Source organism: Bactrocera dorsalis, chromosome 5 (assembly GCF_023373825.1).
Source record: "Bactrocera dorsalis isolate Fly_Bdor chromosome 5, ASM2337382v1, whole genome shotgun sequence".
NCBI lineage: Eukaryota > Metazoa > Arthropoda > Insecta > Diptera > Tephritidae > Bactrocera > Bactrocera dorsalis.
This window is the reverse complement of record NC_064307.1, coordinates 49,275,381-49,294,431: the sequence shown is the minus strand read 5'-3', so window position 1 is coordinate 49,294,431 and position 19,051 is coordinate 49,275,381. Positions and strand designations below refer to the sequence as shown.

Sequence of the window (19,051 nt, the reverse complement as noted above, 5' to 3'; positions counted from 1 at the left end):
GTGTCAGTCATTTAAATTTAATCGAATTTGATAGAAAAAATTTTCGCATTTTTCTCTTCAAAGTGTTCCAAAACACATACATATGTATTTTCTAGGGCAATAGCTGTCAAGGTAAAACTAAAATTTCCTAGAAAGGTAACTGTCAAATCAGCATGAGTTTAATATTTGCGTGGAGTATAAACGGCACGCTTTAAATCTCTTGTTGTATTTAAATTTAAAGAAAAATAAATCCATTTTGCAAAATTTTATATTTTTTATTGTTTTCTTTGTAGTCTTCATCGTGCACGGTACAGCGGTGCCTTATTAGAAGATCACTTCCTTGTTTTTTGAAAATAGGTCGCCTTTCACCGATTTGGTCTTAAAGTCATGTTATGAGATATTTATAGATATGTATGTAGATAGATACATAGATAGTTAATAACGAGGTATTGCACTGCGATCTAGGGTCTACTGTGCCCTCCTCTATGTATATCACATATGCTGAACGCTACTGAGGTGATGTGATCCCTGTTTACGTAGATAGAATCTGTGCCTTAAGCCTACTTCTGCAAATTTCTGGACAATTCAGAATCAGATCCACTTGGGCTTCCTGTTCCATGTTGCCGAACCGGCGGTTTGCGCAAGAGACTATGCTCCTATACTTCCTTAAGAGCGAATCAAGGAGACGGAATTTGTCACGAGGGAGGTTGATTATTTCCTTAAACCTCCACTTTCTCCTCCATGCGAAGTGTTCACAAATTTGCATCGCGCTATTATGACAATGTCATCGGCGTACCCCTGTCAACGAATCCCATTGCTAGTGAGCAACTCAAGGAGCTCATCTACTACCAGGCTCCATAGCAGGGGGGATAGTACTCCACCCTGTGGGCAGCCCCTCGTAGTGCCAAGACGAATCTTGCTCTTTCCCACAGTTGTTACAGCTAACCTAGTACGCAGTAAGGCCTCTATCCATCCGTTACGTTCCTTTTCTCCAGTACCTTGATCACACTTGTGTGAGACGTATTATCAAAAGCACCTTCGATGTCAAGGAAGGCATATATCGCTACCTCGCCGTTATCCAGTGAATTCTGTAGTTCAGTTGTGAGTTGGTACAGAGCAGAGTTGGTGGATCTGCCTGGTCTGTACGCGTGCTGGCTGGCATGTAGGGGTGCGATTTTCAGCGCTGCCGACCTTATGTGGTTGTCCACTATCCATTCCATCCCTTTTAGCGTGAACGGCTGGACTGATTTGGCCAACGAGTAGTCTCTCTTACCTACCTTGGGAATGAAGATTACCTTCGCTATTCGCTTCTGAGTAATACGCCATCGCCAGGCTATATCTCATCAACCCTAACAGAAGTGACAATAGAACTTGCATACCTTTTTGCAAAAGAGCTGGAGAGGTGTCATCCGCCCCTGGTGAGTTATAGCTTGAGAAGGAGGCCAGTGCCCACTTGATTTAGTCTGCAGTGTACAAATTCCTTGCAGTCACCCAATCCAGGCGATCTGGCCTACGTGCAACCATTGGTGATTATTTGATTCCACCACTTCTTTCAGTTTGTCATCTAAAATTCTTGTATAGTATTTGTTTTTATACCTTTAACAGGGTGTATTAAGTTTGCCAAGAAAAAAATTAAACGTCGGAGACATTAAGGTATATACGAGGGCTGTCCGATAAATAACCGACCTAACCATGATGCACGCGACTTTTTCAAATTTTTTTTTATTTTTATTTTTCTACATAGTCTCCTTGTAACTCCACACACTTCTTCCAGCGATGCTCCCATCTCTGCAACCCTTCCAAATAGTACTTGGCGTTCACGAAAGAGATTGCCTCCTCATTTGACGAAAATCTCTGGCCGCCGAGAGCAGTTTTAAGTTGAGGAAACAAAAAAAAGTCGCTTGGTGCTAGATCCGGTGAATAAGGTGGATGGTCAAGCAGTTCGAACCGCAATTCGTGGATTTTCACCATGGCGACTGTTGAGGTATGAGATGGTGCGCTGTCTTAGTGGAACAAGACTTTCTTTTTTTGCAAATGTGGCCGATTTTTCGAAATTTCTTCCTTTAGCTTGTCCAATAATGATGCGTAGTATGCTCCTGTTATAGTTTTTCCTTTTTCAAGATAGTCGATAAAAATAATTCCATGGCTGTCCCAAAAAACACTCGCCATCACTTTCCCAGCCGAATACACAGCTTTAGGTTTTTTTGAGGCTGGTTCCCCCTTTTCAATCCACTGTTTAGATCGGTTTTTTGTTTCGGACGTATAATGATGAATCCAAGTTTCGTCTACAGTTGTCAATCGGCGCCAAAACTCGGTCTTATTGCCTCTTAACTGAGCCAACAGAGCGCTGGAAATGTTCATGCGCGCGCGCTTCATGGGCGCACGCTTTCTCATACCCAAATCTTGGTTTAATATGTGACAAACAGTTTCTTTTGACATCTCATAATCTCAGCTATTTCCCTAACTTTAATCCGGCGGTCGTCTAGTACCAATTGATGAACTTTAGCGATGTTATCGTTAGTGGTTACAGTTTTTGGACGCCCAGGACGTTCATCATCTTCCAAGCTCCTGCGACCACGTTTAAATTCAGCTGCCCAAAATTTTACGGTGGTAAACGATGGTGCAGAGTCACCATACACAGAGTCCAACTCATCTTTGATTTGTGAAGGCGTATTGCCTTTCAAAAATAAAAATTTAACTACAGCTCGATGTTCAATTTTTTCCATTTTGGGGAAATCACCGAAATAGACTCACAAAAACGACTGTCAACAGATAATTGCGCAAGATAAATTTCTGAAATTTTGGCGAGTAGCTATTATAATATGCACAATTTGAAGTAGAAACTTTTTTTTCAGATGTGCCGCTAGCTTCACGTTGAGGTCGGTTATTTATCGGACAGCCCTCGTACTTCCAATAAATGATCAGCCTGACGAACTGAGTCGATTTAGTCATGTCGATATTGCACAAGTATACAGCTGCCATATAAACTGAACAATCGAACTTAAGGCCTTGCATAAAAAAATTTTTTTGTTTGACAATTTATCTTCTCGAAATTAATTTTTTTTTTTGATAGAAATTGTTATCTAAGGAATTGCTTCATCTTCGCCCATCTACGACAACAAAACTATTATATTCTGTAGCAACGTAACTCTTGAAACAATACCTGAAAATTAACATAAGCCAAAAAACAAAAGAACTCCACCGCCTGCTAAGCTCGATAAACAATTTGCGTAGAAAATTGGTCATGTGCTCTTCATGCACTCCCCGTTGAGTGGACGCAATTTAAAGATGTGCGAGTTGAAATTTATTACAATAATCGTTTTTGAATTTCCTTTGAGTACTACGAGTTTGAGCTAGGGGAGTGATTGTTGTTGGGAGACGTAATTTTCAAATGAATTTTTTCAACAAATTACATTTTTCGACGATTTTTATTGCCGATTAGAAAGTGCTGAGAAAATAAATGCAGAGTGAACAGTGAGGAAATGCTGACACATGCAGCGAAAATTTCCAAGAAAAAATCCTCAAATCATTGGAAAAGACGATTTGACGTCTGCTTTATTACTTCGACGTGTGCCGTTAGTGCACGAAAACAAGCAAATGGCGCTTAAAAGAAAATAAATAAGCATTCGCAGTTGTTGCTGTCTAATCGCCTGCGGAATTGCCGATGGGCGCCTCGGCGACTGTTGCACCCACGCAAATGCACTCAACTGATGCAACAACATGTGTACATACACACATACGTTTTCTCATTACAAAAATATGTTAGTCTAGGTGTTAGCCATTTTAATGGGTCGCTGTGCGGATCATAAATTTGATTTGAAAAAATAAACAATTAACAATATTTACATGAATGAGCGCATTTCACAAAATTTGAGTGGGATCAGCGTTGGTGTTTGTCTAAAAACGATTTTTTATGAAAAGTTTGAATGGCAGCTATATGCTATATTGGTCTGAACAATAGTCCAAACAGAAAAGAAGACGTTTTACTTGTCATAGTTAAAATAGACAAATTTGATTGTGATGGCCCAGTTTGTAAGACAGCTACAAGTATGTGTTATAGTGATTAAAAATCGGTGGTATTGGCGAAACAGCTGTTCCTCGGGAAGAAAAAGACGTGTGCAAAATTTTATACCGGAATCTAGAAAGCTGAGGTACCAGCTACCTTACGTACATATAGTCGGGAGGACATACATTGTGACAAAAAAGTTCCGGGAAATTGTAAATAAAACGCAAAATATTTAATTATTGATAAATATGTATTTTATCGCCTTTAAAGTAATCCCCAAAAGATGTAATACACCTATGTCAACGATTTTTCCAGTCCCCCGAACAGCTTTTCGTACGCATGTGGCCTTCAGCTCCATCTGCGTATTTTATCTCTTAGATCGACTGAAAACGGATTCCATGGAGCGAAATCATTCAAACGGACTAATGAGAGATGTCGAGCTCTATTATCATCTCTCTACGACAATGCAGAAATTTTTACTCAGTGTTTCCGGTTGGTTAGTTGACCCTAACCTTAGTAGTAATTGGATGTCGGGAGCAATAATAGTTCTGTATAGAGATGAACAATCTTTGATTTTTCATAACTTAAAATGTATGGGATTCGAAGGTAATTATACGCAGAGCTTAAGAGAGAGCGAAAATATAAATTTAGCAAATTTGTTAGTAGAAACTACCTGATGTATCTCGTTATAAGTCAGATAGCTTTATATTTCTTCATCAGAGTTTTGTAATCTAGCGCTAAGAAATACTGTTGAGAATTAAACACTAAACAGATCCGAAAATATATTTTCGTTTTCTGTTCAAGAAAATATGCAGGCTACAGTTTTTTAACGGATGTTATTTCTTATATTATATCCAGAGTTTCTTAAACACTCAAACGTGAAATCTGAAACACGGAGTTTTCTAAACTTTCCTTCACTCCATTTTCAGTTTAAGCATCACAACAGCATTATGCAACTTAAACACGGAGTTTCTTAAATATGAGTTTATGGCGAGAATGTTTTAGTACACTTTAGCTACATTGCAATACATATAAAATCGGCCACCTAACATATTTCTACTTTAGACTGGGTAGTCTTTCTTGTTTTCGCTTTCATGCCATTTGCCTGTTGCAACAGTGCGTGAAATATGTTTTCGCCTCTACCAACGCACGCACGTCTTCCTCTTACTATTCCCACCTACTAAAGATGTAAGCGGAGTGAGGAAATTTCATGTACTACATAGCTGCGCTCATCCTTACCACGCGCTCAGCTGCTTTTGCTGCTAAATTATCTGTGTGTGGGCGTGTTTGTGAACAATAAGAAACTCATATACATATGTACCTACATATACAGTGTTGTGTGTTATAAGCATTAGGCGCCACAATTACCTAAATGACATTAAGTCGTGTGTAATGTCATAAAAGTCAACGTGTCGTAATAATTTCCGAAATACGTTCAGTAGATTATCGCACGCGCTCGCCTGCAATTCATTTGGCAGCCCCAGCACCACTCCTTCGCCATCACAAGCTTCTTTAAGCTGTATGTGGTTCTCAACCTCCGCTCAGTTTAAAGTGATAGTAATTTCCGCTGACGCTTCGGCATTCTTTTCTATTATCAGCATATCATTTCTTCTGCATTCCTTTTTATTTCCGTGAGCCATTTGTTCTCGCATTTAATTTATTGCTTCATTTTTTATTTGACAATAATTTTTGCGCGTAAGAAATTTTCCTGGTACTTAATTTGGCTTTTAAGACATGACGCTTGGTTGATAAAGATCTCAGTGTTTAACGGTAATAATTTAAGTATATTTTCCTGCTTCTATTAGAGAAATTTATTTTATGCTTAAAACTTGTTTGGGATTTGCATACCAGAATAAGTTTATTTTATTCCTTAAGAGAGACTGGAAGCCTCTTCAAAATTTCACCCTTAAGGAATATCCTAGGAAGAAATTTCATAAGACTGAATGACTACTCAACTCTCTCTTTTAAATATTACTTTTAATCTAAAAATTTTGTTGACTACATCCTTTGAGTTGTCCGAGGTACAACATCTAACAGCTGAAGAGAAAAACGCGAACTATTAACAACTGCTAATTTTAAATCTAAACTTCTGCCTTGAAATCTGAGGTGGAGTCTGAGCTTACCAAAAAGTACTATTTGGAGTCTATTTCAGTCTGCAGTCGAGAGTCTCTATCGTGTTTGATACTTTCGAATTTCTCATCATGGGTATATTATTATTGTTGTTGAAACTGTGTAAACCGTTCTCCAAATAGCTTACTGTCTTATGACTGAAATAAACTCGGGTCAGGTTACAAATATAGATACGTTCTTACGTGTAATACAGAAGCTGTGAGCTAAAGCGGGCATCTACAGAAGACTTTAGCTTTAATTGATGTTAAAAATTTTCTAAATTTGGTAAATTCTAGTCGTTTTTAGCAATAGAAATACTGTACGCTATTCTGCCCTTTGCAAGTACCACAGATTTGGTTTGACGTAACTACGCCTTCATGCAACAGATGATGTGAATTTTGTTTTCTTGCTAATTGCACATGTTTGCACAAATAACAAATAAATCTCTACACAATCTGCAAGCCAAGCGCTCCGACTGCAATCGAAACAAAATAAACGGTTTTCGGATTTGATTGGATTTGGCTCGTGAGTACCGTAAGCTCTCACTGCAGAAGTGGCTTTCGATGTTTTCGTAAACAAATCAAATTCAGCGCGATTTTTCCGCTGTATATCTATGGAAACTGGTTGTTTACATCAACACCCTGCCACCCGTTCACCAACACTTGGCCACACTTCCCACAATGCGACCCACTGCGCGCTTTTAGTGCAAAATCCAACGTTACGGCGCAACGGGTATTTGCAAGATTTCAACAAAAAAAAGTGGAAATTCAGAACAAAAACGGTTTCCGAAAGCGGCACTAAATCAGGCACCATGCGTGCTTCCACTGTCGGAAAATAAATAAATTTTGCAATTTTGTGGAACGATTAAAAGATTTCGTGGGCTTCGGCTGCACTTTGCAACATTAAACGATTTTTGTTTTTGTGGGGCATATCTAACTGTGAATCATTTTGTTATATCAAATCAATTGTTTGTGATTCATACAAGCCCAGAAGACTTTTTGGTTAAAACGCTTCAAAATTGCGGCACTCGATAAGATCCGAAAAGAGTTGGATACACAAACATAGAAGTAATGTTGAATAGCGGCAAGAAACCAATAAAATTGGTTTTCTAATCAAATGTTTCGTGTCAAACTGAGCTATATATATTTGCTTTCTTTAAAAAATGTGGCCTTGAAATCTTAAAGATTTTTTGTACGAGTAATAAACTTCTTGGTAGCAAAATTTTGCTTAGCCAAAGTTTAGATATTGTCGTTGCTACGGCTATATTTAGGTTAGGTTAGGTTAATTTGGTAAGCCACTAAGCCACGATGAAGTTCAGCTGCTTAGTCCGAGTAGTCATCGTTTTGTATGCCTGTTCTTGACACGAATTTTAACAGACTCTGCGGCCTCACTATCGATACCTCCTCCAATGTATCATACCATGGGGATCCCAGATGCTTACAGCGTAGTCTTGCCAATGCGGGACAAGTACAGATGAGATGCTCCATTGTTCCACTGGTGGCTTGTTCTATACATTTCATGTCTCGTTCTATCAGCCCCATCCTGTGGGCGTAAGTCGCCACCAGACAATGACCTGTTAGTATTCCCATCATGTTCCTACAGTCTCTTCTATCGAATGCCAATAGAAATTCTATGTACTACTGACCTACCGTTTTGCACAAGAGGAAGCTTACCTTCCACGCTCCTAAGTATCTTATTCACCTCTAATGTCCATGGAAGCGGAGATAGCACTCCACCTTGCGACTTCTGATCCAGCGTTGTACAGCAGAATTAAACCTATTGATTGGATACCGTTCAGAAGTAGTGTCTTACCGTAGAGACGTTGTTGTATGCTCCAGAAATGTCCAGGAGTGCTGCAAGAGCGTTTTCATTATATTCAAGAACCCTTTCGATATTAAATATTTGCGCCCAGTCCGTCCGTTATTCGTCCACCGTTCGCTAATTTTGCGAATTAGACCGATCCATCCGCGGTTTATGGATAATAGTTTCCTAAGTCTCGTCACCTCAAAAGTTGTTCTTGGATTCTCGCTTTGTCCTGTGCACCAAATTCTTGTAGTCCCTTAGAAGATCCTTACATTCTTTCCAACAGGCCTCGCTTTCAGCTAGCTTGGCCCAGTTGAAGCTTTCCCGCACTTTGCGTCTGCAAGTTTCAACCTTCTTGTTCCATCAAGGGGGCTTCGTTTTGTGCTTGAGTCGCAGCGTAGGGCATGCGTAGTGAAGAGCTGTATTTAGAGCATTCGTAAATACAGTCACTATTGCTGGGAATTCTCCTCGTTTCTGAGCTTTGCTTCCAATCTAATGGATAAGTGGATGTATCTATGGCTATATTTAATTCCGACTTATCTCTTTTATTAGCTTTATGTGGTCAAATACCTGATTGATACAAATTAATACTTACAAGAACTGCTACTTGTGCATGCTTTCTAAATTCAAAACTTATTTCATTACTTAAAAACCTGTTATCTCATAATTTTTGTTTGCACAGAGAGCAATAACCCATTGCAGTCCTTACACAACTTTAGTAGTGGTAAATTTTAATTTTACTTTAATAATTTTATGAAAGTTTTTTTAAATTTGCACAAAGAAAATACTCGCATATTTGACTAATTACACCATAAATTTTGCGCTCGTCATACAGATTCCAATTTAGCCCAATTTTCCGCCATAAACATTTCGCATTCGAACTCAGATTTCTTCCACGAAATTTCCATTAATTTTATTGAAACGCAAATGGCTAATTGCCAAAAATTTTTACTTCCCCTTTTCACTCGGCAATGTAATGCATTTCAATGAAGAATGCGAAGCAGACTTCTCCCAATTTTTACAATCGTTTCCTACATATCTGTATATTATTCAGCAATTCCGCACGTACTGTCCTATATTTGCTAAAATTTTAAGCAAAAATATTGCAAGTGGCGTAACGGGATTTATTGGAGCACGAAATTACAAGACAAGCAAACGCAAAATGGCAGGCTGAAGGCCTAGACTAAACAGTGCGCGCACGAGTGGGGGAAAATATGAATATGTCTGTCTTTTTGCGAGCACTCGAGCTGTAAAGAGGTAAAAAAATCTGCGTCAGCCTCAATGAAAACTTGAAGAGGCAGGCAAATCATAAATGCTAGACAGTATTTTTAAACATGTCAGCGCAATTCAATATTTACGACAACTCAGAACTTTTCTAGTTATCTATTTGTGTCTGCAACCAACATATAAACTAACGGCATTTATGTTTTTTCTTCTTTTCTTTTCTCCCCTCTAATTTATGCACAGGAGTTCACTTGCGACGTTTCCGTTGAGGGTGGCAAGTCCACACAGCCACTACAGTTCTCCTTCACCTTCTACGACCTCGACGGCCATCACGGCAAAATCACAAAGGATGACATTGTCGGCATCGTCTACACGATATACGAGTCGATCGGCAAGTCCGTGGTGGTGCCACACTGCGGCAGCAAAACAATCAACGTCCGTCTCACTGTCAGCCCAGAGGGCAAATCAAAATCAGCCGCCGCCGCCGCCGCTGCAGCTAACGGAGGAGGCGCGGGAGGTGGCGGCGGCGGCGGTAAGTTGAAGAAAACAGCCAACGGCGCTGGTGCCGGCATATTGGACGCCGCGATAAAGTCAAACGCCGGTCACGGACACGGTCACACACGTCGCCAGCACCGCTATCGGCCGCGCAAACTAATTAAATCGGATGATGAGGACGATGACAGTAACAGTGACAAGGAAAAGGAAGCAGCAGCCGCGACCAATGCTCCCGCCACAACGACAAGTGGCGCATTAGCGGTCAGTAGCGTGAGTGCGCCGGTGGCGGCGGGTGTGGGTGGCAAGTCGAAAGGTCATTCCAGCGGCAGCAAGTTCAATAAAATGAAGGCCTCCGCCGCAGTGGCGGAGCAACAGCAAATGTTGTATCAGCAACAGCAGCCGCAGGAAGCCGGCAATGCGGCAGCGCCACAACAGCAACACACGCCACCACACATCGACGCGTCTGCCGCTAGCTGTCCGCACGAGAGTCTCTATGAGAATATGACGTCAGTGAATCTGAAATGTTGCAGCACTAAGGATGCGCGGCTGAAAATCGAAGACTGTCGCGGCTGTGAGCCGACAGTGACGAGCGCACCGATTACACCTGCGGGTTATGTGCGCTCGTCGACGGATGTGTACATGCGACAGGCGTCAACGCGCGTCAAAATGCTGCGTAAGGCGCGAAAACAAAAGGTAATTAATTGCATATGGATGTACGGCAACTGAGTGTGCATAAGCATATGTGGCAGTAACTGCAAACGAAATTTAATCACGCAGAGTTGATTATCAATTCAGCGTATTTGCTTGTTGTTGCCACAAGGTCTCAATGCCAACATATCCTATTTTATTATTTATTTGTAAAAGTTTCTTACTAGAATATAAGTAAGCATGCTAATTGTTTGATTTTTGTATTTATTACTAATTAATTGCTTGAGTTGCACGCAAAAATAGTATTTTTCAGCGACTGACATGTTTCACTTTTGAGCAATGAAGGCATATACCATTAGTTGTAAAGTGGACTGGAAATAACACAAGAAAATTTTCAAAATTCTTTAGATAATAGTAAAATGCAATAAATCAACTAATTTTGAAGTATTAGTTTTAGCAAAGATTAGTATGCGACATGACGTATGAGTAACATTGGTTTTAACTTCGTTTGAACTAAAATTCTTACATGACAACGTGAGAAAAATGTGAGAGACAACCATAAATACATAAAAATTCAGGGCATTTCGAGCGTCTTCCCCCTATTTAATTTTTTCTGTGAGTTTAAGAGGGCGGGACTAATGGAACGGCTTACCTCCAACAAAGGCTACAAATAGTCCTGCATGACAATAATCTATCCATGAACTTTAATAGTTTCGTTATTGGAGTCTATATTCCAACCTTAAGTTAAAAATGCTATCCTAAGTCATATGGATTAGTAAGAAATTGTATGTTGTTGTCCTTTTCTGGAGAGATTTGCACTTCCGCATAAGGTTAGTTTTTAGTTAAGCTTCGATGATCGCTAACAAAATTTAGTAAGATTTAAAGCTTTAAAAGTTGAACATATTTAAACGCATTAGGACTTTTAAAATTTGCCAATCATGTGGACTTTTCTAAGTTTCATATTTCTATGTAGTATGAACTTGCAGATAATATCAATATAAAGCTTGACGAATACAGCATTTTGACTATTATTTCCGTTCTGTTGCCTACCTTCAATGGTATGAAACCACAACTATGTACAAAGTACAATGTAAAAGTGAGATCTTAAACTGTCTGATATGCGTTCCCAAAATGTGACTTAATGTGAAAGCCTTTCTTAAGAAGAACATGACAACAGGATATTACGAGCTGTATACTAAAGAAGCTATGGAAATCTGTAGTCAATAAAACATTGCTAGTATATTTACATCCCTTTAGACTAGAGTAAGGAGTATTCATAAATAATTATACATGTCGGTTATAGACTGGACTTTAAGTGAACAAATGGACTTGAGGTTTGAAATATCTTGCAATTAAAAACTCCGACATTAATTCTCGATAGCTATACTAGGTAAATAGGCTGAGATTTAACAAAAAACTAACTTTGTTTTAAATTAAAATAAGGCTTTACTCTTGGAATAGTTTTTGGTTGTTAAACTTCCTAAATATTTTGAATATACTGGGATCTGTCTTACATTTTACGGTCATGTAACCAAATTCTCTCTGGCGTTAAAACATATTGTGACCATCCTGTACTCTGTTTATAGTTTGTTTGAGACTTATAACTTGAGAGTAATTATCTAGTACGAGTATGTCTTAGTAAGGCCCAAAGTAGCATGCACTTATAGTACAGTGATTTTCAGTCATATTAACAATTAAATAATATTTAATACGAATATGTTTGGACCTGTGGTTAAATCATAAAATAGCTTAAATTGACTTCGGTTAAAATGGTTAATTTGATTTAAAGCGTAAATCTGGTCTAGTAAATCAAAATGTTTTCGGCAGTTTAAGTCGACCTAGGCTACTTTAACACATAGTCATAGATGCATTATGCCAGCTTATAAAAGCAGCTAAACTTATTTTTGCTTGCTTTCAGAAAATTAAGTCTGAAATTAATGAATCATAATATTATTTATAAGTGTACATATTATTTACGTTTTATTTTTGTGTTTTCTTTAAGCACTTTTATTCCTCAATTGTGTCTGTATGTATATTAAATTTTAATTTCGTTTTATTTATTTTTGTTTTTCTATTTTTCGTTGCATTTTCATCACAATGACGATGACAACAACAACCACAATAAATACAACCGCAACTACAACCACTACTATCTCAATACCAACAACTGCTTAACATTACATTACAATCATCATCATCTTTACCGTTATTGCATTTCATTCATCTGCAACTCGTGAACATCATGCCATTCATCCATTCATGCACTCAACATGCATCACAACCACTACCACCACCACCACCGCTACCATCACTAACAACCATCAACCGCCAACAACCAACAAACTGACGGCAATAAAAAACGACAGTTTCAGGACCATTGCCATGAAACGCGGCAGCGCAGCCTCTCGGTCGGCAACGAGGCCTGTTGGTACAATCGGCACATACAACAACAACAGCAGCAGAGCAAACTCGAACAGTCCCAGCAGCAGCAGCAATTAAGTGATGTTGTCGATGGCGTTCAGCTACGTAATCCACAGAAGAACACAGCCGCCACCGCCTCGTCCGCTCTGGCTCAACGGCAGCGCAACTCTACTGAGTGCTGGAAGACCGCATTGAATCGCAACGACTTGATGAGCATTATACGGGAAAGCATGGAGAAGAATCGTTTGTGTTTTCAGATGAGCGGGTAAGCACCGGGTGCTGGGGCGGGTGGCCCTCTATTATATACATATGTACATATATACATACCCACACAAGCACTTGCCTGCAGAACAAAACTCACAAAAAATATGTACATAGACACACACGCACACATCCATATATGCAATATGCTGGCTGTTGCAAGAAAAAATCCACAAACTACAACAACAAATGCCCTCATAGCAATCACAATTTTTATATTTCTAATTTCGATCCGCCTGATTTCGTATTCAAAAGAACGTAGTACGGAGAACAAAGCAAATTCCGCGTTTTTTCCCATCTAATGAACACCGTTAAGCGTTGATTTGCATTTTGCATTTTATTATTTGCTTTGTACTTTTATTTTTTACGATGCCTTTATTTCACCTACTTTTTAATGTTTGATATATAGTATTTGTTGTTGTATACTTGATATCTAATTGCATAATCAATATTTTGCTGTTGCATGCATCCTTTGTGAGCCTAACAAGTATTACAGTGAAATGTGGCTATGCTGCAGAGTGAAAAATAAAGAGTAATATAAAATAAAAGCTAAGATATCTTATGGTATGCTTGAGCTTTTCAAACTTCTTCTTGTTATAGTGGATTGCAGAATAATACCAAATCTTATCCTTAAGTTATAAAAGCTTCAAACAGCATTATAATTTGTACATTTATTTAGAACTTATAACTTTTACTGTTTGACTATTTTTTCTTATGGTAAAATATGGCAACGCCGCAGCTAGAAGATCGAAAGCTACCTCTACCGATTGCGTAGTTTTAGGTTTTCAAAGAAACTTGCAATTAGTATTTGTATATAATTGGAGCTTAGAAATCTTTCTATTGGGTGAAATTCTCCAGTTCTTTTATGCTTGAGCTTCTCCAACTCCTTCCAGTTAAAATTAAATTTGGCAACATTGCAGAGTAACACCAACTATTATTGGTCCTTGTTATTATAGAGAAATGTGACAACATCCTCTTGTTACCTCTTGTAGATTGTGTAATTTTAAAGTTTTATATTTGAATTAAATTACAAATTAGTAAACTTTTTTTGCGAAGCCAAATTTTATCCCTTGATCTATATTATGCAGATCTTTGTGTCAACTATTCAATAAAGTGATTTTTGAAACCAAAATTGGTTTGAAATTGGCTGCTAAATTGCTATATTTCGGATCAATTTCGAGACCATAAAGTACCAGGCGAAGGTTTGTAGTAGTTTATCAACTTCATTTAAATTGAGTAGTCAGTCTGCAGGTTAGCACTTCAGTAAAAAAATTCCTTTACGTAGTTATGTGGGGAATACCTGCCAATACTTTGGTAGTCGTGTTTGGATACATAACGGCAGAAAATCATTGTATTTTTGTACGATATTTGTGGTTATCGATTGATTCTTCTGGCGCTTTCTGAAGTCTTTTAACTTCATACTAATTCTATTGCAAAAATTAGCTCAAAAAATCTTTGAAAGCCAATAATGAAAGCTACACGCTTTTAATGTCCGAAGATCGCATCACAGCTTTAACCTTCAATGCGAGGATAATGTGCACTTCATGTAAATATAATTTTCCTCCATATTAATGCTAACCTCAAATCACGAACACTGCACGCACTAACTGAGAATCCTCGAATACTCGATTATTAATTACCCCCCTTAATGCCCCCTTCCACGTGCACTTACTCATTTGTGTTATGTTTTATTGGCACTTTCAGAAAACCTCAAGCAAATGTGAGTCCTATAAGGCAACCACAACTTCAACATCAGCCGCCTCACAATCAGCAGCAGCCGCAGCAACAACAGCAACAGCGCTCAAATACTGCGTCGAAAATACCGACCTTAATTGCGAACCACAGCAATGCCATTATCAGCCACAGCAACAGCAACAACAACAACAACAACCATCACCATCATCATCATCACAGCCCCAACAACAGCCACAGCCACAGCAACAGCAGCAGTCACAGTCACAGCAGCAATCACACGAACAACAACAGCAGCGAGTTAAATTTACACGACATCAGCACCACCAACAACACCAACACCACACAATACCATCCTCAGCCACATATACCCATCTACCATCAACAAATGGCCATTAATCCCGCTGTGCTCGCCGCACAAAGTGGCATGCAACATGGTGGACACGGCAAAATGAATTTGTGTGGCTACGATTCTTTTTTGCATGCCACCATTTGCGGTGGCGGCACCAGTCACTCACCACCGCTGACCACAAGTGGCAACGTCGGTGCCTTAACTGCCACCACATTCGTGCCACAAATTGTCGGCCACGATCAACACACTAATCAACAACAACTAATCGCAACAGTACAACCCATAATGAACGCAGTTCCTAGCAGCCAGAGCACACCCGCAAAAGTCTTCCTCAACTCCACCACACACCAGATCAAAACCAGCAAAATACTGCGCAGCGGCTCATACTCACAACAACTTACACCGCTGCACAGCCTCACCGCACATAATTCACCACAGTACAGTGGCTATCAGCGGCTGTTATCTTCCAATGCGCATCACAGCCACGGACATGGACATGGTGGCCAAAATCAGCAACTACACCAACAATGCGCCAATAAGCTGGCGGCTCTGAGTCTCGGCGACGCGTCGCTGGCCCACAACTCACCCGTAGAGCACATTGAGAAGTGGCTGAAGAACAATAGCGCCAAACATCAGCGCAAGGACAGCGCCACGAAGTATGCTGATAACGCGCTGTACGCCAAGCTGAGCGAGAAGCTGCAAGAGAGCGCGCTGAGCACGCACAACCAACGAGAAAATGTGCAGCGGCGCAAGCACAAGTCCGCACACAAGTCGCGCACGCCGCAGGCACGTCATACGCCCACAGCGCAGCCGAAGAGCGCATGCGCGTCCAATGGCATGCAGTCGAGCAGCTCGAACACGAGCATAGGCACCTACGCAGCGCTCATACCGATACACGGCGACCCAGCGGAATGTGAGAACCTCATCGCGCCGACCACTACCGACGACGAGGCGGTGAACGAGGCACCCACAGCACTGTTTTACGCGACGTGCAAAGCTGCTGCAACCTCAACGCCGAAGTCAAATGCAGCGGCTAACGCTGCGGTGGAGCCAGTGGATCAAGACAGCAATGTAGCAACCGCCAAATTGGTGGATATAACCGATGAGACTGAGTTGGTGGCTGTTGAAGCTGTGGAGAGTGCGGTGGATGATCTGGATGTGACATTGCGCGTAAGCGATGCGGCTGAGGTCGAGGAGTTGGATGCGGAGGAAGGTGAGGAGGATGAAGAGGAGGCAGAGACCGAAGAGAGCGGCAGTGCGAGCGCGGCCAATACGAGTGGCGGCGCATCGTCGCTGATACACCGTTATGTGCACGAGCACATACACCATCATTATCATCACTTTGAGGAAAAAGACGAATAAAAGAGAAATAATAATAATAAATTTATTTAAGAAAAATTAATGAGAAACATAAGTGAGATTAGGCTCATTGTCTGAGCCACCAGCGGTAGACTAAAAATGTATAGTATACAAACAAAATATATATATAAATATATATAAATGCATATAATAATAAGAATCAGCGTTTAAGTGTTGCTTAGCTGTAATATATATGAATGTTATCAAGTATTCTTTAGCGAATTTCTCACAACTAGCGTTGCTGTTGATTGCAAAGCTTAAAGGCCTAAAAGTATGCTATAAATGTAATGCTTATGTTGTAGGGACGCAAAGTTGGCTGCTGAGAGTGTGTTTGTTTAAAGCGCACCAAATTGAGGGTGCATTACAACAGTTCAAAGTAATATTTTACATAAAAAGTGCATAGAAATCACTTCCAGGCTCAAAAAAATGGACAAGCTTCAGTAAGCAAATAAGTGTAAAAAACTCTTTTTTTAACTTTTTTTTACTAAAAATTTTAATTATCCTTTTAAGTTACGGTTATTATTGTCCAGAAAAATTTATTTGAAATATTTTAATGAAGTTGAAGTTTTGCCAACATATCCGCGAAAGCATATCACAAAATGCTCAAACTTTTAACACTGAAATTGCAAGCATACATTTAGGGGCGGTATGAAAGAAGAATGCTTAACTAACTACTAAATTAATGCAACAACAACTTATTGAGATTGCAAAAATTTTTATTCAAAAGGCTTTAAAAACTTCGTCATACAGTATCGCGCAACATTTTAACATCAAAATATATTAGTTTGCACTGTTGATGCGCTGGTAACCGATTTTGAGTTTTAAAAAGCCGTGAAAAATATTTACTCTGCAGTATTACACAAAATTTAGCAGTCTTATAGCTTTTAATTTTAAATTTCACTGTAAAGTTTTTAATTTCATATTAAATATTCGCATTGATTGAAAAATTTTTGAAAATACATTAACGAATAAAAAATTAATTCAAATTAAAATTTAGTGGCTATAATTTTTCCAACGTTTTTTGTTTTAATTTGCAATGATTCTAACACATTTCCCACGTTTTGTATAGTATATATTTCACCACTTTTGCAGTTTTAAATTATTTAATGATATTTGATCCAAAAATAATTTATTTGTATTTAAATCCATAATTAACATTTCAAAAATTGTTTTGCATACTTTTGAGTGTTAATGATACTAAATGATGACGATGAAGTGATAATAAATTTGCGCACAACACTGTAGTAAGAATAAATTGCGTTTATTTTATAGCAAAAACCAATAATTTACTCCTATTTAATAATAATAATATAAAGACAACATTGCGAGCTTTTACATGCTTTTAAAAGCTTTTTTTAGGTTTTTCATAAAAAATTTCGATTCTTTCGAATTTGCGAGCATTGGTTAAAAGCTTTTCAAACCAAAACACAAAAAATACATAACAAAAAAATAATTTTCGACAAAAGGATATTGATGGTATTTTTAGGCAGTTTGCTTACAAAAACAAAAATAACAAATAAAAACTTTGTAACTATTGTAGCTGTAATTATAAATTAAATAGAAATGTTATTTATTGCTAAAATAAACTAAACAACTGCACTATTGTTGTTGTAAATATGTACTTGGGAAATTTAAGGAATTTACGTGCAGCTCTGAGGACTATATTACAAAGGCTAAGAATTAAAAACTAAGCAAATACAAATAGAATAGTTTATTAATCGAACTAAAGCACAATGGCGCACAAAATAAATGCATAATGAATTGATAGAAACAAATACATACAAATAAGAACAAACACTCACACAAGTAAACACTAAATATGTACTAAAAAATATACATATGTACACATGTAAGAAATACAAATGTAAAAAACACGAATGTAACTGTATAAATTATTTATAAAATATTTAAAATATTATATAGTTATTATATAATATTTAATATACTAAAACATTGAATTCAACTATCCGATTGAATGTGCAAAGTTACTGTAAAAGCTGATGTTGCTGACAAATAAGTATATACTAACTAAAAAACAAATAGGAAAAACAAAAACATGCATATACAAATTCTTATACATACATACAAACAAATATAATATAAATGTTTCGCTTGCATAAAAAGCATACAAAACGAAAACTAGTTGAAATTGTTTCATAGTACTTGATTAGCAAATAAAAACCGAAATCTAGAAAACACTAGAACAGTTACATACATATGTATGTATATGTGCATGTAAGCTAACGCAGTTGAAAACTTATAATATATTTACATATACATAATAATTTTGCTTAATTCATGTGGCAACCAATTGCTTTGCGCATTTCAAAAGAATTTTTGATTACTTTAAGCTTAGAGCTTGCAAAGAATTTCAACTGATTCATACAGTACAGCGGGTATACACATACATACTTATGTATAGTTAAAAATTTAGCGCTAAGTACCATCGCCACCTTCGAATTGCACCAACCAATCACCGCTGAATTTATTATTTTTTATTAATAGCCAATTTTTCTCTAAATATGCTTCAATATAAATGTAGCAATGTATTTATTATATATAAATTATATATTTTTACGCATATACATACAATTGCTGATACATATGTTCAACTCTGTTAATATACATATATGTACATCTACTATATATACGCCTTTATATTATTTTTTCTTAAAACACATAGAAAAAGACTGATTTCCATT

General features: G+C 38.2%; 1 protein-coding gene across 1 annotated transcript in view; it reads left to right on the top strand.

Annotated features, from left to right (window-relative positions):
- LOC105223456 (protein naked cuticle) overlaps positions 1-18,437 on the top strand; it is a 148,315-nt gene extending 129,878 nt beyond the window's left edge. Inside the window, exons 3-5 of the mRNA XM_011201193.4 lie at positions 9,365-10,309; positions 12,631-12,950; positions 14,651-18,437. Coding sequence (XP_011199495.2) covers positions 9,365-10,309; positions 12,631-12,950; positions 14,651-16,352 — 2,967 coding nt within the window. The 3' untranslated portion in view covers positions 16,353-18,437. The remainder of the gene's footprint in view (positions 1-9,364; positions 10,310-12,630; positions 12,951-14,650) is intronic.
- Positions 18,438-19,051: the final 614 nt, after the last annotated feature.